This window comes from Balaenoptera borealis (genome assembly GCF_965194805.1).
Source record: "Balaenoptera borealis genome assembly, chromosome: 9".
In the NCBI taxonomy this organism is placed as follows: Eukaryota; Metazoa; Chordata; class Mammalia; order Artiodactyla; family Balaenopteridae; genus Balaenoptera; species Balaenoptera borealis.
The window spans coordinates 68,124,267-68,150,352 of record NC_138873.1 but is presented as its reverse complement, the minus strand read 5'-3'; the positions used below and the strand labels follow the sequence as shown (position 1 = coordinate 68,150,352).

General features: G+C 45.5%; 1 protein-coding gene and 1 pseudogene across 4 annotated transcripts in view; one reads left to right on the top strand and one right to left on the bottom strand.

Annotated features, from left to right (window-relative positions):
* RRAGD (Ras related GTP binding D) overlaps window positions 1–9,799 on the bottom strand; it is a 36,259-nt gene extending 26,460 nt beyond the window's left edge. Inside the window, exon 1 of one of the 3 annotated variants that reach the window (XM_082405992.1) lies at window positions 9,441–9,799. In XM_082405992.1, the coding sequence (XP_082262118.1) occupies window positions 9,441–9,582 (142 nt within the window). In that variant the 5' untranslated portion in view covers window positions 9,583–9,799. Of the gene's footprint in view, window positions 1–9,340; window positions 9,363–9,440 lie in introns of those variants that run through there. The other 2 variants (XM_082405991.1, XM_082405993.1) reach the window with 2 other exon arrangements.
* Window positions 9,800–18,273: 8,474 nt separating this feature from the next.
* On the top strand, window positions 18,274–23,524 carry LOC309634442 (large ribosomal subunit protein eL21 pseudogene; annotated as a pseudogene). The gene has a single exon. The product of its transcript is annotated as a large ribosomal subunit protein eL21 pseudogene (transcript).
* The last annotated feature ends 2,562 nt before the right edge of the window (window positions 23,525–26,086 follow it).

The following is a 26,086-nucleotide window of genomic DNA, read 5'->3' as shown; positions in this document are numbered from 1 at the left end:
GACATGGGAGATTGGTGAGGGAGAGGTAAGCAAAAGGTAAGTAAGAGAATGCTACGGTCCTTGTTAGAAAAGCAGTTATGTATCAATTTTTTAAAATATAAGGATAAGCATCTCAAACTAGTAGAAAATATAAAATAGGTGTACCACATTTAATTATGTACAACTACAAAAATATTTAAGTGCATATAAATGTCTTTATTTCTTCCCAATTTATACTGTTGGATGTGGATGCAGATTGTAACCTCTCTTCAGCAGGGTCTGCAAGTCTCTACGTGGCATGATCATTGACATTGGTGCCCTGGAGGTTGGAACTCCTCCTCCTGGGAGAGTGGGGAGGTGATGGAGACCACTGTGGAAAGGGGAGGGAGTGTGTATGTGTGTTTACATACATAGAGTGGCTGGGAAGTGAAATACACATACAGCTATAACATACACACGCAGCTGGAGGCATGAGCCACCAAATGTAAACAGCTGGGAAATAGTGAGTCAGATCAGCAAGAGTACCATCAACTCTGTAGAGATCCCTTACACCCATGCAGATGCATTTTGTCATATTTAACTAGCATGTACAGAAATATACTGTGTGCCAGGGACCTCGCTAGACATAGACATCTCTACAAACTTTACCCACGCAATGAGGACAAGTCTGTTTTACACCTGAGGAACTTGGGGGAAGGAACCTGCCCAAGGACGCAGGACAGGTATGTGCTAGAGCCCTTACCCAGGGCCTTAGCCACCAATCAGCTGGCATTGTACTAAAACTGCAACAAAGACAAAAGAAGAGACCAGAAAATATCAGAGTGCGTTATGCATAACAAGAGTAAATACTGCTAGTGAAACTCTTTTACATTTACTTATACGTACGTGGGTGCTGGTTCCCAATATAAACGTATTTTTTATTTTGGACTCACAGTCAAAAATGATTGTAGGCCACTGCTGTTGAATAGGGAAGGTTTCTTACATCAGAAAAGCCTACTGGCAAAAATCTTCCCTCTAATTCTCTCACTCTCTCAAATATCTCTGCTTCTGAAACCCTATGGGGCTTCTCAGAGGATCTCCTTCCACTCGAGGAGTGGTAGCAGGGAGCTTCCATCAGAAAAGGAAACACCCCAGCCTCCGGACCTCCTGCAGAGAGCTGCCTCATCCCACACCCCCATGACATTTCCCTGAGTATCATGCGCTTGCTCAAGCTTGATAAGAACCACCTGAGAAAAATGAAAGCGTTAAAGAGGATGAAGGATGAGAGCTGCTTTGAAAGGGGCAATAAAAGGGCTAGTACTTTATTTTTTTTAAGGAAAATCAGAAAGGAACTACAGGAGAATCTGGGACTAGACATGGGACCCCAAAGAGGGCTCTTTAAAAGTGTCCGCGGGGGTTTGGAGGAAGTTGCCAGAGAGAGGTGAAATTTACAAGAGGGCAGTTTGTTCCTGTTTCATAAAGGTTCCCTGAACGTCCGCCAAGTGTTCTTTCTGTTCGACAGGGCTGAGCCAGAGGCTGCAGACACAAAGAAAAGCTTCATTCCTTAGCGATTAGGGGGGAAAACAGACAAGAATAACTGACGACTACAATGCACTGCTATCTACTGTGTTATGGGTTCAGCGAGAAGGTTCCCTGGAGAAATAGCATCTGAGTCTTAAAGGAGAGGAGGCATAAAAGAGATGAATGAGGGAAAGGTCGTGCCAGGAAGAGATGTGGCCTTCCTGGAGTTTAGGGAACATAGTTTAAAGACAAGAAAAGCCTGCACACTCTCCAGCGGCTTCCCACAGCATTTAGAATAAAATCCAAATACCTTCTTAGCCCAAAAGGCCCTAAGTGGGCTACCCTCTCATCCCATGCCTGGTTCACCCTCCCCACAACTTCCCTACCCTGCAGCCCCACTGGCCTTCTGCTTCCTCACCTTAGGGCCTCGACTCGCTCCTCCCTCCTCCCTCCTCCCTCCGACTCGCTCCTCCCTCTGTCCAGCAGGCTTTCCCCAGGCCTCCCCTGGCTCCTCCTCCCACTCAGCCCAGGGGCAATTTTACCTCCTCTCGCCTCAATGGGGTCCCATCACTTCCTAATATCCCTATGTCTTCTTCATAGTACTTCACTATACAAAATTATCTTTTTACTTTATATTGTCTTGTTTACTTGTTTATTGTCTCTCTCACATACACACAGGCAAAATACATTGTAGCATGTGGTGTGAACCCAATAAATATCATTGAATAAATTAATTGATAGAGAGATAACAGGCTAGCTCATGAATGAGATGCAAGTTTGGATTTCACTCTGCAAGCCATGAGGAAATCACTAAGGATTTTAAGGGGAGACTAACATGATCAGGAAGCTCACTCCAGAAACAGACTTCCTTAGAGGGGGTCAGTGTGCGGACAGCAATAAGCCACTATGGAATAACAATTTTTTTGAGCTAAAGGCACTGGAGTTCCTGAAGTCCCTTATTTGCCTAAAGCAGACCCCCCCAAAAGAACTCAGTTGTCAAAAATGTCCTCCCCAGGAGCAACTCTCATCTTCTCTTCTTGGAGAGTGAGAGAAGTCAGCCCTACACCCAAACAGACACTGTCACCAAACTATCGTTATGTCCCACCTTTTCTCCTATGGGCCCATTTATCTTTCCAGTGATTTGTTTTTCCATAAGTGCCCCTTCCCGCATTCCCTTTGAAGTCATTTTTTTCTCCCAGAAGTGCCCCTCTACCCCTCCTCATCCTCTGTTAAAATGGTATATAAGCCCCAAATTCTAACCGCCTCCTTAAGTCGAATTTTTTGTGAACTCTCATGCATTAGTACTTAATTAAACCTACTTTTCTCTTGTTCACGTCGTTTGTCAGTTTAATTTGCAGGACTCCAACTCCAGACCTAAGAGTTTTTTCTCCCTGACAATAATTAGGTTGTTCTAGAAACACAAATGAGAAGCATGTGGAAATGGGCAGATGGAATGGATTCATGAGAAGCTCAAATCCACTCAGTAGTACTTTGTGATCCTCTGAACATAGGGGACAAAGGAGAAAGAAACCCCAAGTTCCTGACCTGGAAGATCAAGTAAATAAGGACCTGTTCGTGAAGTTCATAAAGGCAAAGAGGCTGAACACGGATTTGAAGCTGTTGAGTCTGGGGTGCCTGTCGCCCTTGGCTCAGGTGAGGAAAAGATCTGGGGCCTCAGAAGGCAATATGAATACGAAGCTGCAGGCAGGTTTGAAGCGGCAATGCAGTTTGCTGAGGCAGTCCGTGTCCCATTGGTCCTTTTTTCCCCTGAACACACCTTACCTATATCTTCCACTGGATCCTGTTCGTACCCAAATTTCCCAGATAGCTCACTTTTGTAACTAGACTGCCAGGAAACCCAGGGAAACTCAGTCACCCAAGGAGCAGGATTATGGGGAGGGGTTACTTAACTGAGCCACTGTCAGCCCTTAACACCTGCAGGCTAATGACTTAACCCAGAAATGGCAGAGCCCTGTCAAAAACGACAGAAGGAAGGGAGAGAGATGGATCAGTGACTTGGGGACAGGGCTGCCTGGGGGCCACACCTGACTGATCTGTGGGCTGGGAATGTTCACAACAAAAAAGGAAATAGAAATCAGGAAAATGGGAATTGAAGTTCTGACAGGCTTGGCCCTGGCTTCCTGGGGAGAACAAGGTATTGTATGAAATGCATTTCATAAATTCTGATGTATCAGACAATTGAGAGCTATTATAATTTAGGAAAGTTCTCCAAGAGATGACGCCTTGGAACAGACCCCAAACTGGAAAATAAAACAAAGATTTAACAAAAGAATTAGGATAATGTGGTAGCAAATGGAATGGTGGAAGAAGTACTGTGTTAGTGCCAGACTGGGGTTCAAATCCCAGCTTGGCCACTTACCAGCTGTGTAAATGCCCACACATGTCCCAGAGCCCATGAGCCTTTATTTCCTCATCTATCAGGCTCTGTCAGCGGGTACGTACACACACACACACACACACACACACACACACACACACTCCGCTTCTTTTTTTCTTTTTTTCCCCAGCCCAAGCCTAGGTAACGAGAAGGTCTTTTTTGGAATGTGACCACAGTGAGAGGCTCACTCAGCCTTAAGGGAAAGTTAGAATGTCTTTGCTATTAGTATTCTGTGGGGTCCACAAAGGCTTAAGGTTCTACATACTTATGGTTTTAGGAAGAGGCCTCTGGTTTGGTTCTATTTGCATCATTATCTGTAGCCCTTTACATTTCTGATCAATGGAACTACTTACACATTCAAGAGCCAGGAGTCCAGTAAGAAATTCCAACCCAAGTGGCAATTAAATATATGAATACTAATACTGTTAATAAGAGAATATGCAAAAATCATGAAGATTCAGTGTCCGTTTGATTAACGAACTACTTAGTAAGGAAAATTTAATGCCATCAGAACATGTATTTTCAAAGGCACAAAGGTTTTTGAAGGTGATTTTTATTTATATGTGAAGACCTAATCTTTTTCTATGAAATCCTCTCACATCACACTGGCAGGTAACTAAAAAACATGATTCTATATGTGAATATTTCCTTTACATAAGCATCCAATAACATTTCTGGGAATTCCCCGGCAGTCCAGTAGTTAGGACTCGGCACTTTCACTGCTGTGGCCCGGGGTTCAATCCCTGGTCTGGGAACTAAGATCCCATAAGACGTGTGGCACAGCTAAAAACAAAAAACAAACACATTTCTAATGTGTTCTGATTTACCAATGCTTCTGCAAGAAGGGAAAAGTGTTCTTGTGAGCTTTTTTTTTTTTTTTCCTCCAAACGATCACTCTGAGTGTGATCAAGGTTGGTTTTATGTCGTCCTCGATTTTACACACTGAGAAACAGAGTTGGAGTCTTCCCCAGAGGTCCTCAAGAGGAGAAAGTCCACCAGCTCTCCGGGCGCGTTAGGCCAGGAGTGAAAAACCCATCTGTCTTGCATGTTACAGCAGAACCAGGGAAAGCCACTGTCGCAGGACAGCTTTAAAGCCCTCTTTAAAAGAGAATTGAAAAGTTGCCTTTAAAAAAAGGTAAGGCATATAAGAATAAAGGAAGTAGAGGAGAAGTAAGAAAAATGAGCAGGACAGAAGTGATTGTGATAGGAAGTAAAATCATATCACCAGCAGTGATGCGAGTTGGGGGGACTGAACAAAGCAGGTGAACTCTGAGACACAGCACCGGAGGACAGAAAAAGATAATCCTTCAAACTCGGAGCCACACCCCTTATCCAGAACTCCAGAACTTGCTGATTCTGCCTCTTTTTTCCATTAGACTACCCCAGGTCTGTTCTAATATTAAAATGGGAGATATTTCTTACAAAAGTAGAGAATCAAGATTCTATGATACCAGGAATCACTGAAACATGTTTACAAACATCTGATATAAAAATATGCTCTCTAACCATATGTATTTGAATAAGCTTTGGGCCTAAGGTGTGACCTTGGTCACATCATTTTTAACTATTCTGTGCTTCCATCTATTCCAACACTTATATATCTCTGTATTTTCAGGACCAGAAGGAAACCCAAGAGATTAGCTATAGCCAGGGTTGCAGTCAACCCAACTCTTTTTGGACAAGGCAGAGTTACAAGGGAAGGGACTTACATTTCCATGTACTTGACCCTCTCCTAAACCTTGCTCAGTTCTAGCCCATGTTGTGGCTGCAGAAAAGTCCCCTGGCATCTCTGAGCCACGGATTCAATATCAGAAGAACAATTCTCTCTACTTACCCTCAAGAAACAATGAGAAGATAACTTCACTAATAATTTTAAAAATTATTTTAAGAAAAAAAAAGCTGACACTAATGATTAGAAGTGAATCGCCAGATTCACTGCCTTTACAGCCACCAGGGAAGGATCACCTGCTGACCCTGGATTTTCTGTGCCTCCAGGGACCACCTAACTGTCACTTCCTCAGACCCTGAGAGAGTGCACAGGCTGCTACGAAAACAAGACCGCACTTATGTGGACTGTGGCAGAGCAGCTGTCTTAGCCAAATTTCCCTTAAAAATTGGGAGGGGGGGCTTCCCTGGTGGCACAGTGGTTAAGCATCCGTCTGCCAACGCAGGGGACACGGGTTCGAGCCCTGGTCCGGGAAGATCCCACATGCCGCGGAGCAACTAAGCCCGTGCGCCACAACTACTGAGCCTGCGCTCTAGAGCCCACGTGCCACAACTACGGAAGCCTGCGCGCCTAGAGCCCGTGCTCCGCAACAGGAGAAGCCACCACAATGAGAAGCCCGCGCACCACAAGGAAGAGTAGCCCCCGCTCGCCGCAACTAGAGAAAGTCCACGTGCAGCAACAAAGACCCAATGCAGCCAAAAATAAATTAATTAATTAATTAAAAAAAAAAACTTTTAAAAAATTGGGAGGGACTTTGGGAAAAAATAATTTCACTTTCTAATTAAATATGATCTTTTAATTGGTTTCCTTGTTATTATAGTTTTTAAAGAACTGTAATTTAATAAAGACTTAAAAGTCCATGTGTGTAAAAATAATCAATATTTTTGGTGCAATTGTTTTTAATGGTTTAATTATTGTCTCCTCTCTCTGGAGTTTTATCTGGAGCATGGGGGTTGAAGATGAGATTCATCTTATCTCTGATTAATGACCCTGAAAGGGGGGGTTGAGAAGTGCCCAAATCTGTCCTTAACAGAACTAAAGTGCTCAAGAACATTCCTGCTATTCATGAATAAAATTTGGAACGTAAGCCAAAGAAGTGCAGTTTAAGGCTCACCTTAGCTGCACTACATTTTCAAACTTAACACAATGTGGTAAAATGTACAAGGCACTCGGTTTAAAAATAAGATCAGAGGTTCCTTGTAAGACTATGGGAAATAAAAATCACACTACCCACCTTCAATCACATTCTTTTGCACAGCAATGCTGGTCAGGCCTGCATCCCACCCACCAGGGTAGATTTCTGAACCTCATGGAAAAAGCCCCAGGTCTCCGAGAAGCTCAGGCACTAAACCAAGTCCATTAGGATGGTTTGGAATTCATTAGAGAATTGCTTTGCTCATGGTTCAAAGTGCACCATATACATCTCTTCTCAGAGGAAATAAGTCCTCCTCCCCACCCCCTACTTTCCACGTCTTGAGTTTGAGAGTAGGTAAATGTAAAATTTACCCCAAATAACACAGGGTTATAAGGCAACATGTGCCCAGGGCCCATTAGAAATCGGGATGACCATTTGGTGGCACCTTGATGTCTCAAGAACAGAAGGCCACAGGAACAGAAGTCACAACTCCCAGCCTCCACCCCCATCCTGACTCCCCAGGACCATATCAGCTGGCATGACAGGTGCCAGGGACAGTCCTTGCTAGAACTGCTGACTGAGGGGCCTATCTGCTACTCTAGAAAGCGAATGTTCTGATAGAGATTCTACATTCAGGCCTAAACTCCAAAATCAAAGCCAGCGACACATGGAAAGAACAGCAGCCCAAGATAATGGAGGAAATCTTCAGAGACTAGACCGTATCCACAGCAGGCCCAGGTGGAGAAAGGCCAGGCTTCAGTAATGTTTGCTCTTCTTACCACACAAATATACTCAGGGCTTTTATAGCAAGATTTCAGTTTGATACCAAGAACTCACGAGGGAGGATTTTATTACTAAAGTAATCAAAAGCATCAGTTACAGGCGGGTTTGCCTTGGGTTAGGAGCACTGAGGAGCATCCTACACCCGAATCTGGGGAAGCCCTTTGTTCAGGAAATCCTGGCCCCTCAGCCAAAGCGTTAATTTCACTTCAAGGCCCCAAATCAAAATTTTGAAGTGCCCCCTTAAAGAACTGCAGAATAAACAAACAGGTCCCCTGCTTTTCCTGGAACCCAGTCTCTGGCCCCCAGGATAATATCAAATTACAGGGTTTTTCTTCCCATATACGGTCTCTTATGTCTTTTCCTTTTTTTTCAAAGAGGATCACAATTGCACCCTGTTGTGTGTCTTCGGTTTCAAATACCTCGCAAATACATCCCCATTCTGAATCTCTCCGGAGCCTCCGAAGAATCTAGGAGGGGCTAACAAACGCCATTTGAATCATAATGAAGAGACTGAACAATTTAACTACCAAAGGTAGCCCTAGAGACTCCAGCAAAAGGGTTGAAAGCCTTTATCTACAAAAATGTGGCCACCTGCTCGACTGTGGGACCAGTTATGGGGAGTGCAGAAGAGAGAGGCGCACAGGTGCACACACAGTTTAAGCAAATAGGGAATTAGTACAAATGCTCCCTGGGGACCAGACACTATGAAAAAGGGTGACTCGGAAAGCTCCTTTCTCATCTATCAGGCTCAAGGTTTAGTTAACAATTTTCCCTTTCTGATTAATTGAAAGTAGCACTCACCATACGTAAAATAATGAAAACTGCCCCCCCCAGAGAAAGGCTTTGTTTGTATGGAGAATTTAAAACAAGTCCAGTGAATTTTCAATAAAAGTTCTTCAAAATCAACAGTCACGAAAGTACTTTTTATCCCTCATGCAATTTCTGCCAAGTGAACATTTTAAAAGTTAGTTCCTTCTTTAGGAAGCTGACAGTTCCACCTAGATGTTATGTTTACCAGCCTCATTCTACTGACCTTTCCAAAAGACCTTACAATAAAGGACTTTTTCCTCGATTTGGAGGGAAACAAAAAAGATGAACCTTGCTGGAATCCTAACAAGCTCTCAACTCCCTTAGTCCTTGAAAATTAAACGCAGGAAGCCCCCGCTGGCTGAACAACTGCTAAATCCTGCTTCTTGAACAGGAAACAGAGTTTGCTTCTGAGTGGCTCCGTATTCCCCCGCCCCGCGCTCACTCCAGGGCAGGCGCTGCCATGCCCAGGTGGTGACGCTGAGCAGAGATAAGGTGTCCTAACAACCTTATTTGCCTGGATCTCTGGATACCCGCGGCCACACGGCGACTCCCTTATCACCTGGGTGCATCCCTCCGCCGCTCCACCGGTGCCTCCACGCCGCCGACCTGGGCGGCCCCGGGACCCCTCCCGCGGCGACACGGGGCAAGACTGACACCCGCAGCTGCCGACGACCCTGCCAGTCACGCTGCCGCCGGCTGCCTTTTTTAGCCACGACATCTGACCCCGGCTCCGACAGCAGCATTCAGGGAGAGATCCCAGGGCGCGCCGGGCGGTCCCCTCCCCTCCCTAACCCCCAGACCCTGCGGAGAGCTCGGGGTGAGGCGTGGGGGAGGTACTGGCCCTGGAACTGCCAGAGAGCGCGCGTTCCTCCTGCCCAGACGCTTCCTCTCTGCCCTCTCCACCGATCCCGGCCCCCGCTCCGCTGCCTGCACCCGGGCTCCCCCATTTTGCATCTCGCCGCGGCTCCTCTGGCGCCCCTCCCCACTCCCACCCCGCAACTCCGCTTGCCTGGATCCCCTCCAAGTCAGCTGCCCGCGCGCCGGGCCCGGCGGGGGTGCGGGCCGAGGACGCTCGGGGCGGGGGGCCGAGCGGGGGACCCGGTGCTCACCTCCCTCCTCCGTCCCGCTGTCCGGCTCGGCGTCCGAGGAGTCGGGCCCGTCCCCGTAGCCCGCTAGCCCCACCAGCTCATCCTCCTCCTCGTCGTCGTCCTCCTCCTCCTCCGGCTGAGGCTTCCCCAGCACCTGGCTCATCGCGCCCACGGCCGGCCGTCCCGGGGGCGACGGGGGTCTCTGGTGGGGGGCGCCAAACCTCCCGGCCTGCCGCTCGCAACCTATTTCTGAATTGGGGTTTTGTCCCGAGGTTCGCGGGCGGAGGCGGGGACCGCGCGTCCCCCGCGGCGGTCAGCGTCCAGGTCTGGGTCCCGCCGTTCCCAGCGCGCCCGGAGCCCCCCTGCCCCGCCCGCCCGCCGGCGGAGGAGTCAGCCAGAGCGCGGCAGTTCCTCCCCAGAGGAGGGAGAGGGAGACTGCGTGACCCAAGTCACCTGACACACACTGTCATACACTCACACACACACACCGCACGGGCGCGCGCGCGCTTTCCCGGGAGCACCGCTCGCTGGGGCGCTGGGCCGAGGCCGCGCACACACACTCAACCGGGAGCAGGCCGGCGCGGGGCCCTCCACCCACCCAGAAGCGCACACAGACACTCGCCCGGTACCCGGGGACCCGGGACGCGGCGCAGTCACCCACCGCGGCTGCTGGCCCTGGGCCCCCAAGCGCCCCTCCTGCACGTGGTCCCCGCACAGGCGGGCGAGCTGGGGTACCGCGCACCCGGAGAACCTCTCCCCGCCCACCGCCGACACACACACGCTACCTAGGGCGGCCTTCTCCAGCTTTCGGTCCCGGCCGAGGGTTCCAGTCCCAAGTGGCCTGCCCCCCGCCCCGAACACTGCTGCGCCCAGGCCCCCTCTCCGAGCGGCGTGCCTAGGACACCCCGTGGATGCTGAAGCGCCCCGAGAAGAAAACTCTAGAGAAATGCGCCGCACAGGCGGCGCAGTCTCCATAGCAATTGCCTTTTAGTGCGCGTTTGTGGTTCAAAGTGCTTCCCACCAAGAAAACAGACGTATTCACTAATCAGGCCTACCCAGCTGTAAATGTTCTTTAAAAAATAACATGCCTCGTGGCTGCCTAGCCTGAATAATAATTCCTCTGCGGCGTTTGGGCAAAGGTCTCAGGTGTATAACACACCGAGGGGCTCTTCATAGCCACCTCCTCCTGTCTCACTGTTGAATAGACTGTAATCCCAAATCCCACACCTCAAAATAAAATGTTTCAAGGCTTCTGGGGGGAGAGAGGGGCGGTGGACGGGGAGACAAGACTCGCAGCAGTGTGAGGGTGAGACTGAAACCGGCATTCCTCCACAAGCTTTTCACCACGGGACAGACCGAACCCGCCCTTTCTGGATGCTGCAAAAGATCACGTGGATGAACTTCCTTCTGTCAAGCACAATGAGAAATAAACCAGCTGGCCAGCAGGATAATCCAGATTCTACAGGTGCCAGCAGCTCCGCAGGTGGTGTGGGGAGAGAGAAGAGGAGGAAGGGAGCTGAGGCTGGAGGCTCTTGGGGCCCCAGGGTGCTGCCTAGGTAGGGAATTTGGATGGAGAACCTACTCTATGCCAGGGGGCTTGGCTAAGGGGTGAGGGTGCGGGCCTCCACGTAGGCTCAGAACAGTGTTCGTGCGCTGGAAGAAATCCCAGTCTAGCAAATCATGACTCCGGTCCTGGATTTAGTAGTAGCTGTAGGTGTTGAAGGTGGATGCAGACACCTTCTAGGAGGTGGCTGCTTCTAATCCCGGAAAGGTTTGGGGATTTTCCAGGTGGAGGCAGTACAACATGTATGGCTGTAGCAGTCAAGGTCCTTCCCAGCAGAAAAATAGATGGCACATGCAAAGATTTTAATTTAAAAGGCTTTATAAAGTAAAAGGGACAATTTACTAGGATGTGGGCAGAGTTTAGGGATCAACGCAGGGATTAGCAACAGTGGGAAGAGGTTATCTCCCCTAAACTAGTTGGTGTAACGGAAGGGAACTAGAGTCCTGGTCAGGGGGCTCAAAACAGGAGCTATAGCTGGTGAGGAAGCAGACACTGCCAGAGCCACCTCCTGTCAAGGAGACAGCAGTGGGAAGGAATACACTGACCTCTCTTGCCTCCCACCCTCCATTCTTCTCTTTTTGGCTGTGCTTCCCGGCTTGCAGGATCTTAGTTCCCCCACCAGGGATTGAACCCAGGCCACCTGCAGTGTGCAAGCACAGAGTCCTAACCACTGGACCGCCAGGGAAGTCCCTTCATTCTCCTGAAAGAGGTTCCCATTGGCCAAATCCAACTGGACGCCAAAGGGCTAGAGAGACTGCAACCTAGTCGAGGACTCAGAGATTGGGTCGGGAGGGCAGTGGGTTCCAGGGGCAGGGGTAGGGGCAAATAGTATATCCAGCACAAGCAGGCTCTACTCGCTCTTATCAGAGGAAATTATTCTAGGAGTAATCTTCCTAGTCCATCTTCATCCATTCTGTTTAAAGAAAGAAGTACCTGGGAGGAAGGCTCTTTTAGAGTGGTTTTCAGACTTTCAGTTATCCCAGAACAAACCACCAGCCTGGGGAACTGTTGAGCTGGCCTGATTCAAAGTGCAGAGGGCTATATATGGGGCCCTAGAAGCCAGTCCAAAGGTCAGCCCAGACCATCAGGACATCCTTTGGGCTGTTTGCTGACTGTGTATGCCTTGGGGACTCAGGGGTTCAGGCAGGACAATCGCTAAGCCAAAGACCCCTCTGTGCCTGAGATCAAGAAAAAACGGAGATACCTCATGGTTCTCTGCCTTCCCCCCCCCCCCACAAAAGAGAGATCCTGAGGGGGGGAACACCAGCAGGAGATTGGAGCATACCCTAGGATATTTGAGAATTTGACCATTCTTGAGAAAAAAAGGAACAAATCCACACACACACACACACACACGAAATCAATAAAAGCCAAATCCTCAATTTTGCTCCACCCCAAGGTAGATAAGAATCACGTACAGGTTTAAGAGATTCAAATTCACTGTCATTTCAGAAGTGTACAGTATTGATAAAGTTTGAGTGAACAGAACAGGAAAAATCTTTATTGCTTTTCTTCTTTTCTGTTATCATTTCAGTACTGTCAGCTTTCAAATAAAGAACATGTTGAAAAATATCTTAGAGATTTTTAAATTTTAAAAGTCGTGTGTGTGGATCCTTTCAGAAATTAAATAAAGATAGAAAGACACTAAACCCTGAAAGCCTTTGAGACACTCGGTATGGGATCTGCTCAGTGAATTAGCTACCGCCTGGATCACTCTGGCCTGGAGATCAGGCTCTGTGACGTCTCCCCAGGAGGGCGATCTCAAGAATGTGAGGATTTGTCTCTGGGCTACTCTTGGTTTTTGCTGTTGTATGTAACCATGGCAGGTTGCCACATACATGATAGGTGCTGACGTTTATGAAATGAATGAAAGAAGAGAAGGGAGGAAGTTATACAGTACATGGCCAGGCACATTTTTGAGAGAAACTTCAGGAAAAAACAGAAGTCAAATTTTCTACTTACTCTAAACCCTGGGAGATGCCACAGTGAGGTAAATATGAACTATGCTCTACAAGAGTGCAACCAGACTGCCTGAAGATTGGAAGGAATTACAGTATAATGACTATGGAATGCTTATTCTATTTTTGCTAACCCTTCCTTTCTAAAAAAACCCAACTTTCAGAGATATTTTGTAGCATCATGAAATATGAGATTTGTCTTTTGCCAAAATTTTCCAACTAATATTGGGGGAAAAAAGACATGAATAAGGAAGGCGCTCTTCCAAAATAATATGACCTTCAAAATATTCCCATTAAGTAATATTATTGTCCTTAATTTACACATAAGAAATATTCACCCAAGGTACCACATGGAAGGTACCAGATGGTGAAACTACTTTGGAACTCAGCTGGACACTAGACCTATTCCTATTTTTTTTTTTTTTTTTTTTTTTTTATTATTTATTTATTTTTATTTATTTATTTTTGGCTGTGTTGGGTCTTCGGTTCGTGCGAGGGCTTTCTCCAGTTGCGGCAAGCGGGGGCCACTCTTCATCGCGGTGCGGGGACCGCTCTTCATCGCGGTGCGTGGGCCTCTCTCCACCGCGGCCCCTCCCGCTGCGGGGCACAGGCTCCAGACGCGCAGGCTCAGCAGTTGTGGCTCACGGGCCCAGCCACTCCGTGGCACGCGGGATCCTCCCAGACCAGGGCTCGAACCCGTGTCCCCCGCATTAGCAGGCAGACCCCCAACCACTGCGCCACCAGGGAAGCCCCCTATTCCTATTTAATGGCAGTAAAGCTAAAGTCAATTACATTATGGCCTGAAACTGAAAAGGGAGAAGGGGAAGGGAAAAGCTGGCTCCCAATCTCCTAGGTAAAGAACCAAAACATACATAGACACTAAAAAATGGGTCTGTTGTCTCAGGCCACTAATTTACAGGATTCACTGAAAGGAGGGAAAAGAAGAAAAATTGAAAAGCTTCCTAATGAACAAAAGTTAGAAAATTACTTGTCATAATAAAATTGTTGATCACCATCACTCCTTTTATTAGGAACACAAATAGCAAGTGAGGGACTTCCCTGATGGCGCAGTGGTTAAGAATCCACCTGCCAATGCGGGGAACACGGGTTCGAGCCCTGGTCCAGGAAGATCCTACATGCCGCGGAGCAGCTAAGCCATGCACCACAACTACTGAGCCCACGTGCTGTAACTACTGAAGCCAGCGTGCCTAGAGACCACGCTCCGCAACAAGAGAAGCCCCCGCAATGAGAAGCCCGCACTCCGCAACGAAGAGTAGCCCCCGCTCGCCACAACTAGAGAAAGCCCGTGCACAGCAAAAAAGACCCAACGCAGCCAAAAAAATAAAAAAGTAAACCTAGATCATTAAAAAAAAAAAAAAAAAGTGATTTAGTTCCCTTTCTGGCTAATATGGCTCTATTGTACTACATGCTTAGCTAAACTATAACATCTAAGTGTATTTTTGTTTAAAATTTGAATTCTAAAGGCCAGAAGTTTGTGCCCTTATTTTAGTGAATTATTTTGCTGTTACCAATTAGATGCTTTGTGACAAGGAACATGTGAGCTATTTAAAAGAGACCTGTACAGGCAGAATAATTGCAGTCCTGAATAGGGCAAGCAATTAAATACAGCCTGCAGCCCTGCATCTTGGGGTATTTTGAGGCATCTGATGGCCTTGCGCCTGGTTCCTGGGATTCACATGTTGAAAGCCTTTAAGGCTTTCTTTTTAAATATGTATTTAAAGCCATTAATTCTCTCTTGATGAAGCAAACAAAGGAAAGAGCCTTCTACAGAGTCTTGCCGCACTCCTGCTAATCCAGGAAAGCCAAATTTTTCAAGAGGGCAGCTCAGAGTCTCCAGTTCTCCTAAGACAGTTGATGCCCTGATGAAATCATTAAATCATATCCACTGAGGCAAACCATCATTAAATATATTTTACTAAAATAATGTTTTGATATTTTAAGAACATGCATGTGGTAAATAGTCAAACAGCATAAAAGAATATTCAATGAAATGTTAGTGTCTTCCCCCAACCTGCCCCTCTCACCGGCCTTACAGTCTCCTGGTTTCCCTCCGCAGAGGGAAATATCTTGCTTTAAATGTGCAAACATATTTGTAGCCTTTATAGAGACTTATATTTGATAACTTTATCTCTTTAGTAGTCTACAAATTTTTTTTTTAATGAACGTGAAGACAATTAGATTTTTAGGGCTGTACTTTGAAGGAAATAAACAGAGAGAGACAAGAGAGAAACCGGGGATGAGAGAAGGAGCCTGATTTAGATGGGGTCGCCAGAGAAGACCTTTCAAAGAAGGTGACATTTGAGTTGACCGTGAGACGGAGACAGACAGCCAAGTGAGTCAGGGTAGAGCATGTTCCCCTGGAAGGTATCTCCACAGTTGGAAAAATCAAGGAGAAGTGAAAGGACTTGGTGTTGGAGGAACAATATATCAGTGTGATGGGAGAGGGGGAGGGTGGTAGTCATGAGAAACAGGTAGTCTTCTCCACCAGGATAAAGAGTTTGGATTTTATTCCAAGTGCCACTGAGGCATTGAAGAGTTTTAAAAAGGGAGGTGAAATGCGTGGTTTACATTTCTAAAAGCTCACGCTGCTAGATTGTTTCCAAAGATGGCCTCAACAATCATGCCATCCCACATGCCCTTCTGCAAATGTGACTTTGCCACTCCTTCCTCCTATTTTCCCTCCTCTTAAATGTGGGCAGGCTCTGTGACTTGCTTTAACTAACAAAATGCAGCAGAAGTGACAGTGACACTGTGCAAAGTCTGAGACAGGGTCATAAAAGACCTTGCTACTTCCTTTTTCACTTTCTTGGTGCCTTTAGCCACCATGAAAAGAAGTCTGGGCTAGCTTACTGGAGAGGCCCCATGGATACAGAGGCCCTGAAATGTTCCAGAGCACAGGAATATAGAGGCCCCAGAATTCCAGCCATCCATCTGAGGGGCCAGGCATGTGAGTGACACCAACTTGGATTCTCCAGCTCAAATTGCAACCACATGAGCAAGTCCAGCCCACTCTGCATGAAACACAGACTTGCTGTTACAGCTGAACCCTGCCAGCCAACCCACAGAATCATGAACAAATAAAATAGCTGTTTTTTTTAAACCATTAAGATATGGGGTGGTTTGTTACATAGCAGCTGATAGCTGATGAACATATTCTGGCTGATGTGGGGAAAATGGATTGTAGATTTCAGGGTGGAAGAACAGGAGATCACTTTAGTAGTCCATAAGTGAAATGAATGGAGATGGTGGAAACCAAGAGAAGTGGATAGATTTGATATAAATTTTGGAGGTAGACTAGATCAGATTTATTGATAGCTTAATTAACATGGATGGTCAGGGAAAGGACTCATACCAGACATTTGATTTGAGCAACTAGACATATGGTAATGCCATTTATTAAAGTGAGTTAAGACCCAGATAGGAACAGGATTGGGGGATGGGAGGTGAATCAAGGTCCTTGATTTCTAACATTCTAGTTACTGTATATGGCCACAAGGTAAGCTACCTTAATCCTGTGATTTTGGCCGTTTCTTAGATGTCTATCATGTTGTCTTTGGTATAAATAATGAATTTTTCCAACTACAAGCCATGAATGAACTGAAGATGACATTTGTAAAAGTTCCAAACTAGTGAGATGGAATTGTTACTTATGGACTTCCATAAAAAGTTAACTTTTTATTCATATGGATTTTTAAGGACAAGCTTCTGATATAAATGGTGCCGTAACATGAGAGGAGAAATGTCTTGACTGTAGAGTCAGCCAAACAGAGGTACTAACAGCTCCACATCTGTAGATCAGTTTGGACTTGGCAACCCCTGCCTTGGCTGGGAGGGTTACACTAACTTCAGTGATACAAAAAAGCAGATTCTCCAAGACAAATGACCTTATTAAAAATCCACAAGAATGAGAGAGTTCCCAAGATGCTGGAGTAGGAAGGCCCTGAGCTCACCTGCTCTCACGGGCACACCAAAATTACAACTATTCACAGAGCTACTGTTGATGAGAAAGACAAGAACCTACCAGAAAAGACCTTCTATAACTAAAGATATAAAGAAGGAACCACAACAAGACAGGTAGGAGGAGAGGAGTTGCAGTACAGTCAAGACCTATATCCCTGGGTGGGCAACCCACAGATAGAAGAATCATTACAATTGCAGAGTTTTCCTCAAGGAGTGAGGGGTATGAGCCCCACATCAGGCTCCCCAGCCCGAGAGTCCTGCACGGGGAAGATGAGCCCCCAGAAAGTTTGGCTTTGAAGGCCAGTGGTGCTTACTTTTTTAAATTTATTTTTGGCTGCACCACACGCTATGTGGGATCTTAGATCCCTGACCAGGGATTGAACCCATGCTCCCTGCATTGGAAGCGCAGAGTCTTAACCACTGAACTGCCAGGGAAGTCCCCAGTGGTGCTTACTTTCGGGAGACCCAGAGGGCTGTGGGAAATAGAGACTCTACTCTCAAAGGGCGCACATAAAATCTCACCTGCTCTGGGACCCAGGGCAGAAGCAGTAATCTGAAAGGAGCTTGGGTCTGACCCACCTGCTGATCTTGGAGAGTCTCCCAGAGAGGCAGGAGGCAATTGGAGCTCAACCTGGGAACACAAACACTAGCGGCAGCCATTTTTGGGAGCTCATTCTACCACATGGATGCTGGTGCTAGCAAAAAATTTTGGAATCCTCCCTCTAGTTTATTAGCCTCGGGACCCAGCCCTGCCCCCACCCACCAACCTGTAGGCACCAGTATTGGGATGCCTTAGGCCCAGCAACTACCTGGGTAGGGACACAGCCCCACCTACCAGCAGGCAGGCTTCCTTAAGAGCCCCTGAGCCCACAGCTGCCCTTGGACATGGCCCTGTCCAACTGAGGACCCAGGACTTGGCCCTACCCACCAGGGCACAGGCACTAGGCCTGGGACTCTCAGGGCCCTGCAGCCAGAGATTCTGAGACCCAGCTCCACCCACTGGTGGGCAGACACAAGCCCCAGGACAACCAGAGCCCTGTAACTTGCCATGGCAGGACCCAGCCAACCCACCAGCAGGACAGCACCAGCCCTGGGACCTGTTAGGCCCCAGCTCAGCCTACCAGCAGTCCGACACCAGCTCTGGGACCCCTGAGTCCTGCAGGTAGAGACCCCAGGACCTGGCTCTGCCCACCAGTGGGCTGGCACTAGTCCCAGGACCCAGCTTCACCCACCAGTAGGTGAGAACCAGCCCTGGGATCTCCTGGACCCCAAACCCATCCACCAATGTGTGGACACCAGCCCCAGGACCACAGTCCCACAGCCTGCCTTGTCAGGACTCAGCCAACACACCAGCAGGCCAGCACCAGCTCCAGGATACCAGGCCTCAAGCCTTGCACAACACCAGGCCAACTCCAACTCTCGCTCACCTTGGGCCCCTCAGCCAGTGGCCCTGGGATCCAGCACCACCTACCAGTGGGCTGACACCAGCTTTGGGACCCCCAGGGCTCTGCAGCCAGAATACCTGGGAACTGGTTCCACCCACCAGTGAGATTGCACTAGCCCTGGGGCCCCCAGGGCCCTGGGCTCACCCACCATCAGGCCAATACCAGCTCTGAGATACCTTGGACTCCTTAGCCAGCCACTCCAGGATCCAGGCCCACTTACTGGTGGGCCAGTACCAACGTTGGGAAAGCCCAGGACCTGCAGCCAGCCGTGTCAGGAACTGGCCCTACCCACCAGAAGGCCAACACCAAATTCAGAAATCCCAGCCCCACAAGCACCCACCCCAGAACCCACCAATGAGCCAGCACTAGACCCAAGACCCACTAGGGTTGCACCACCAGCCGCCTCATGGCCCAGCCCCACCAACCAGTGGCCGGCAGCCTCTGCACAAGGCAGGGCCTGGCAACCAAGCAGACTGAGGGCCAGCCACGCCTACCAGACTGCCCAGAGTAATCAGCTGACCACAACAGAAGGACGCATGTTGCCCACATGGGGGCATCCCTGGAGCATATAGCTCTGGTGGCCAGAGGGGAGTGCACTGCCAGGGTGCATAGGACATCTCCTCAAAAGGCCAATTCTCCAAGGTCAGGAAACAAAATCAACCTAGCAGATACATAGAAATAAAAAGAGCAAACTAGGCAAAATGAGGTAACAGAGGAACATGTTCCAAATGAAGGAAGAAGCTAAAACCCCAGGAGGAGAACTAAGTGAAGTGGAGATAGGCAATCTACCTGAGAAAGAGTTCAAGGCAATGATGATAAAGATGATCAAAGAACTTGGGAGGAGAATGGATGAACAGAGTGAGAAGTTAGAAATTTTTTAACAAGGAGTTAGAAAATATAAAGAAGAACCAAACAGAGACAAAATATACAATAACTGAAATGAAACATACATTAGAAGGAATCAACAGTAGTTTAGGTGATACAGAGGAACAGATCAGTGAGCTGGAAGATAGAGTAATGGAAATCATTGAAGCCGAACAGAAAAAAGAAAAAAGAATAAAAAGAAATGAGGACAATTTAAGAGACTTCTGGGACAACATCAAGTGTACTAACATTCGCATTATAGGGGTCCCAGAAGGAGGAGAGAGAGAGAAAGGAGGGAGAACATATCTGACTACAAAGAGCTAAAAACTTCCCTAACCTGGGAAGGGAGATAGACATCCAAGTCCAGGAATAACAGAGAGTCCCAGACAGGATCAACCCAGAGACAAATACTATATATCACTTACATGTGGAATCTGAAAAAATAAAACAAGCAAACAAATAAAACAAATGAAACAAGCAAACAAATAAAACAAATGAAAATAACAAAACAGAAAAAGACTCACAGATATAGAGAACAAACTAGTGGTTACCAGTGGGGAAAGGAAAGGGGGGGAGGGGCAAGTAGAGGTAGGGGATTAAGAGGTACAAACTACTATGTATAAAATAAATAAGCTACAAGGATATACTGTATGGCACAGGGAACATAGCCAATATTTTATAATAACTTTAAATGGAGGATGATCTATAAAAATTTTGAATCTCTATGTTGTATGCCTGAAACTAATATAATATTATAAATCAGCTATACCTCAATAAAGAATACTTAAAACCATAAGAAAAATCTACAAGAATGAAATCTAAGAACTGTCACTTACACATACCACTTAATGTTACCTAAAAACATGGCAGATTCTGTCGGTCGGCTACTTACCATCCATCCCCAAACCCCTTCTCTTCTCCTGTTTCCCAAACTAGCAATGGGGAAAGTCAGATAGTATTCAAACTCTGAGACTCCTTCACGTCTTGTCAGTAAAAAGATAGGGGGAATCCTGCTGGGGAACTTCTAAGAAAGGGTTTGCTTCCTAATAAAAGAGGTCAGGGTATCAGAAGAGCCCCCTGACCACCCCCCCCCTCACCGTTTCCTGCTTTGAACACAGTTGTGTGAGAACATGGTACTTGGAGTTAGGAAAGCCATCTTGCAGGTAACAGGTCTAAGACTAAAAACCTGTCCTGGAAATGGCAGAATAGAAAGAAAGAAGACCCTGGATGACCTTGCTGAACTACTGTACTCAAACCTGAAAAGCCTACCCCCAAACTTCTTATTTCATGAGAAAATTAAAAGTCCATTCCTTGAGTCAGTGCTTCCCTACCTTGACCAGTCATGGCACACATATTTATTTGGCACACTGACCTAAATGGACAGGCTGCTTGCAGCCGGAGGTGACTGGTCCAGAGACTTTGGCCACCTCAGGCCCTGCCCAGCTGTCCCAAAGGCTGAGGGGGATCAATAACTTGGCCATAGCAGTAACCCATTTATGGCACACAAATAGTGGTGGCAAACCAGTTGGGAAGTTCTACTTAAACCACTGAAGGTGGGGTTTTCTGAACTTTTCAGTAAAACGTATCCTAACTGATACAACATATAACCTTTATAAGTGGAGGGAGGGAAGGAAGGATGGATGGATGAAACGTGATCATATACCTATCGGTGAATTCAGAAGTTATGTCATATTCATAGGATCCTAGGAAAGGTGTCTCAGGATATGTCAGGAGATAATCACAGCTTCATTAGAAAGGGAACTTGGTTTTGCTTCTCTGTACTTCTCACTTCTTTCTTCTCTCTCTGCATGAAAACTGGCTTTCTGTGCTTCCCCCACCAGATGGCAGGAGACGGCTGCTCCACCTTTCCAGGCTCAGTGATAGTGGGCCCAGTTTCCGGAACTAGGCTACCTGGGTTCAAATCCTCGTTCCACCACTAACTAGCTGTGTGACCTAGACCAAGAAACTTAACCTCTCTGTGCCTTGATTTCCTCATCTCTCAACTGTTTATAATGTTATATACCTCAATAGGGTTGTAGAAAGAATTAAATCCATTAAACCATGTAAAATCATTTTTCAAGGTGAGCACAATATAAGCTTTAGCTATTATTATTTTTGATTCCTAGGCAAGAAAATCTGATTAGTTGAGTTTAGGCCAGTAATCCATTCCTAATGCCCCAACCATATTTTACATAAGACCATATACTGCTACTCCTTTAGCACATGTACCTCAGCTATCATTTAATATTTGATTGAGGACTGTTTTCACCACTAGACTCCAGGACCATTGCTGTGCTCATCGTTTTGTTCTCAGTGGCTAACACGGTGGTCAGAACCTCTATGAAGCACAATTCTAAGGCGCACCATTTACATTGTATTTTATGTGCAGTATGGTAGCTTGATGGTGGTCCAGTTCCAATAAGTATGCTGAATTAATGGCCCAGTCCACTATGGCTGGGGGTGCAACTTGTGGCTGCAAAGGTCTACCCTCATGAGTGGGGAGACAGCTCTGAACGAAATGGGGAAAAGCTGAAGAGAAACTTCGAAATATATCTACCATGTGCCTCATGTGGCCAGGCACAGGGAATACAAAGTCAAACAAAGTCAGGCAGAGATTGTTGGTGTCATAATCCCCCCACCACTTTGTCCTTAGTTTGATATCCTTAACTCTTCTTGGGTTTCAACATACTCGAGGAAGGAAGCCCAGGCTCAGAGGTTGAATCATGATTGGTTTATACTGGGTATGATAACCAGCCCCTCACCTTTGTGACCCAGGTGCGATCAATGGCATGTAAGGAAAAATAGATTTAAGGGGCAGCTGTGAAGAATTTGTTCTCAAATTAAAATAAACACAGTGAGAAGGCCTGCCCCTTTCTCCTGCCTAGATGTCAAGCCAAAGACAAAAGCCAGTACTGAGGTGGTACAGTAAAATAATAGAAAGAGCGTAGACCCAGATATTTTTATTACATAATTTTTTATGTGTTTAAACCACTCTAGTCAAGCACACTCTTTCCAGCAGCCAAACACATTTTAACTGATAAACATGGCCCCTTTATCTTTATAACTGAAAGTGAGTGAGGGAGACAGATCAGATAATCAGTAGCTTAAGATCAGGAACTGAGAAGGAGGCCCGCTACCATCACTCCTATTCCACAGTGTACTGGAAGTCTTTGATTGCATAAGAAGATAGGAAAAAAGACAAAAGGATTGTGACACTAAAGCACATACTATCCATAAAAGAAAAAAATCGATAAGTTGGACTTCATCGAAATTTAAAACTTTTGGGAATTCCCTGGCAGTCTAGTGGTTAGGACTCAGCACTTTCACTGCCGTGGCCCAGGTTTGATACCTGGTCGGGGAACTAAGATCCTGCAAGCCTCGTAGCACGGCCGGAAACAAACAAACAAACAAACAAACCCCAAAAAACCTTTTTCTCTGCAGAGTCTGTTAAGAGAATGAAAAGACAAGTTACAGAGCGGAGTAAAATATTCATTAACCACATATCTGACACGGGATTCATATCTAGAATATACAAAGAATTTCCAAAACTCCACAGTAAAAAAAAATCCAATTAGAAAATAACCAAAAGACATGCAGAGACATTTCACTGAAGAGGATATAGGGGTGTCAAATAAGCACATGAAAAGATGTTTAGCCTTTTGGCTTCCAGTATTTACCCAAATGACCAATCCAAAGGGAAAGAGGTAAGGCATCTGCTGTATGCCTTTTAGAAAACAGAAGTTGTTCCTTTTGCCGCATACATGTGAATTTGCAATAAAGGTGATATTGTAGACATCAAGGGAATGGGCTCTGTTCAAAAAGGAATGCCCCACAAATGTTCCCATGGCAAACCTGGAAGAGTATGTTGAGTGTTACCCAGCATGCTGTTGGCATTACTGTAAACAAACAGGTTAATGGTAAGATTCTCGCCAATAGAATTAATGTACGTATTGAACATATTATGCACTCCAAGAGTTGAGGTAGCTTTTTGAAACGTGTGAAGGAAAATGGTCAGAAAAAGAAGGAAGCCAAAGAAAAAGGTACTTGGGTTCCACTGAAGTTCCAGCCTGCTTCACCCAGAGAGGCACACTTTGTGGGAACCAATGGAAAGGAGCCTGAGCTGCTAGAACCCATTTCCTATGAATTCATGGCATAATAGGTGTAAAAAAATAATGGAAGACCCTTGGACTATTAAAAAAAAAGAAAAAGAAAAAAGAAAAAAATGTTCATTACCACTAGCCATTAAGGAAATACAAATTATTAAGACCACAATGAGTTACCACTACATAGCTATCAAAACCTGTGCACAATTGTTCATAGCAGCTTTATTCATGATAACCAAAAACTGTAAAAAATCCAGATGCCTTTCAACAGATGAATGGTTAAACAAACTGGCACATCCCTACCATGGAATACTACTCAGCAATAAAGAGAATGAACTGTTGATACATAGAACAACTTGGATGGATCTCAAGGGCATTTATGCTGACCCAAAAAAAGCCAGTTTCAAAAGTTCATATACTATATGATTCCAGTTATATAATATTCTTGAAATAACAAAATGTAGAGATGGAAAAGAGATTAGTGGTTGTCAGGGGTTAGGGATGGTGTGGGGAGGAGGTTGGAAGTGACTGAAATCGAGTAGCACCAGTGGTGATGGCATAGTTCTGTATCCTGATTGTGATGGTGGTTACATGAAGCTACACATGTGGTAAGATTTCATAGAGCTTTACACACATTGTACCCATGCCAATATTTTGATATTGTTTTAATGTTTTGGTATTGTACTATAGTTATGTAAGATGTAACTACTTGTGGAGACTGGGTGAAGAGTACACAGGACGTCTCCATACTATTAAACTTTTTTTTATACTTAAAATGTTTTAACTTTATTTATTTTGAAGTATAGTTGATCTCTCTACGCTATTTTTGTAATTTCTTGTGAATCTGTCATTATCTCAAAATAAACCAAAAAAATTTAAAGATATAAGGGGTGGAAAGTAAGGAATAAAATATCATTACTTGCAGGTACATAGAAAACGAAAGAATCTATAAATCACTAAAACTAATAACAGAATTAAGCAATGTTGCTGGATATAAGATCAATAAACAAAGATACTGTACATTTTTCTTATTGACAACAAAAGTGTAGAACGTGGATTTTCAGAAACGTCATCACTTGCGATAGTAACAAACAAGATAATTAAAAATAAATCTCAGAAAATGAAAAGTTGTAAAACGTTTGAAGTCACTAAGATTCTAAATAAATGGGCAGAGACTTATCTGGTGGTCCAGTGGTTAAGACTTTGTGCTCTCAATGCAGGGGGTCCGGGTTCGATCCCTGGTCAGGGAACTAGATCCTGCATGTCACAATTAAGACCCTGCATGCCACAACTAAAGATCCTGCATGCCGCAACTAAGACCTGGTGCAGCCAAATAAATAAATAAATAAATAAATAAATAAATAAATGGACAGACATGTCAAACATGTACATAGACAGGAAAAGTCAATAGTATAAAGATGTCAGTTCTCTCCAAATTGCAGTAGCAGCAAACGATTTAGTTCTGGTTTCCATTACGTGAGGGCTGCAGACTGCCTACAGCCATACTGGGCTCTCTGTGATTCCATGTATCTTCTCATTCTGGGATCCCAGCTGAAGGAGCAGCCACTCTTTGGGGCATGTTAGTCTCATAACAGAGGGCAAAAGCTCAAGGGGAACAGGAGAAGCACTAAAGCACGCCACATATTTAAAGCTTCTGCTCCGACATGGTGTTGGTCAAGGCAAGTCACACAAGCCCCAAACCAGTGGGGCAGAGGAGTTTACACCAGTATAGGAAAGCATGGCAAAGATGGGAAGGGAACAAATAATTGTGAATGACTAATGCAATCTACCACACAGATTCACTGCAATTCCAAATCAAAATCCCAAATTTTTTAATGGAGCCTGACCAACTAAGTATAAATGTCTATGGAAGAGCAAAGGGCTAAGAATACTTGAAATCCTTATGAAGAATATAAAGAAGTAAGTCAGGGTAGGACTTCCATAATCAGAAATCAAGATTTAATATAAAACCGTAGATTTTCAGGCTGCATGTGACCAGCACAGGGATAGGCAAATGGAACAAAATAGAGCATCTAAAACTGATCCATACAAACATGAAAACCCATTATAAGATAGCCCTGGCATCGAAATGAGAGGGGAAATTAATTTCAGATGGAATGTGAAAGGTAAAACTTTACAACTTTTAGAAGAAAATATGGGAGAATATTTTTATATCCTCAGGGTCAGGAAGGATTTCTCAAAACACATAAAACAGTGCAAAAGACATGAGAAGTTAACAAAAGAGAAAACAAGAATAGTAACCATTAAAGATGAACAATCACACCTATAACTGGAGAAATACAAACCTCACTCATAGTAAGAAATCATTCACACCCACAGAAAAAACAAGCGCTGGCAAAGATGTGGAGCAAGGGGATTTTCATACATTGCTTTTGGGAATTAAAATTGGTACAACGGATTTAGAAAACAGTTTGGCATTACCTAGCATGTAAATTTGAACACACACATACCTTAAGACCCAACAATTAAGTTTAGATATGTATCCTAAAAACTCTTGCACACATGCCTCAGAAGAAATATTTAAGCATGTTCATAGCAACATCGTTTGCAATAGCAAGAACTGGAGACAACCCAATGTCCAAAAGTAAACTGGGCAAATAAATTGTGATATCTTCTTACAATGAAATACTATATGACAGAGGAACTGAATAGTCGAATCTCAGAAACAGAATGCTAAGTGAAAAAAGCAAGTTGCATAGGAATCATGCAGAATGATTCCACTTACAGAAAA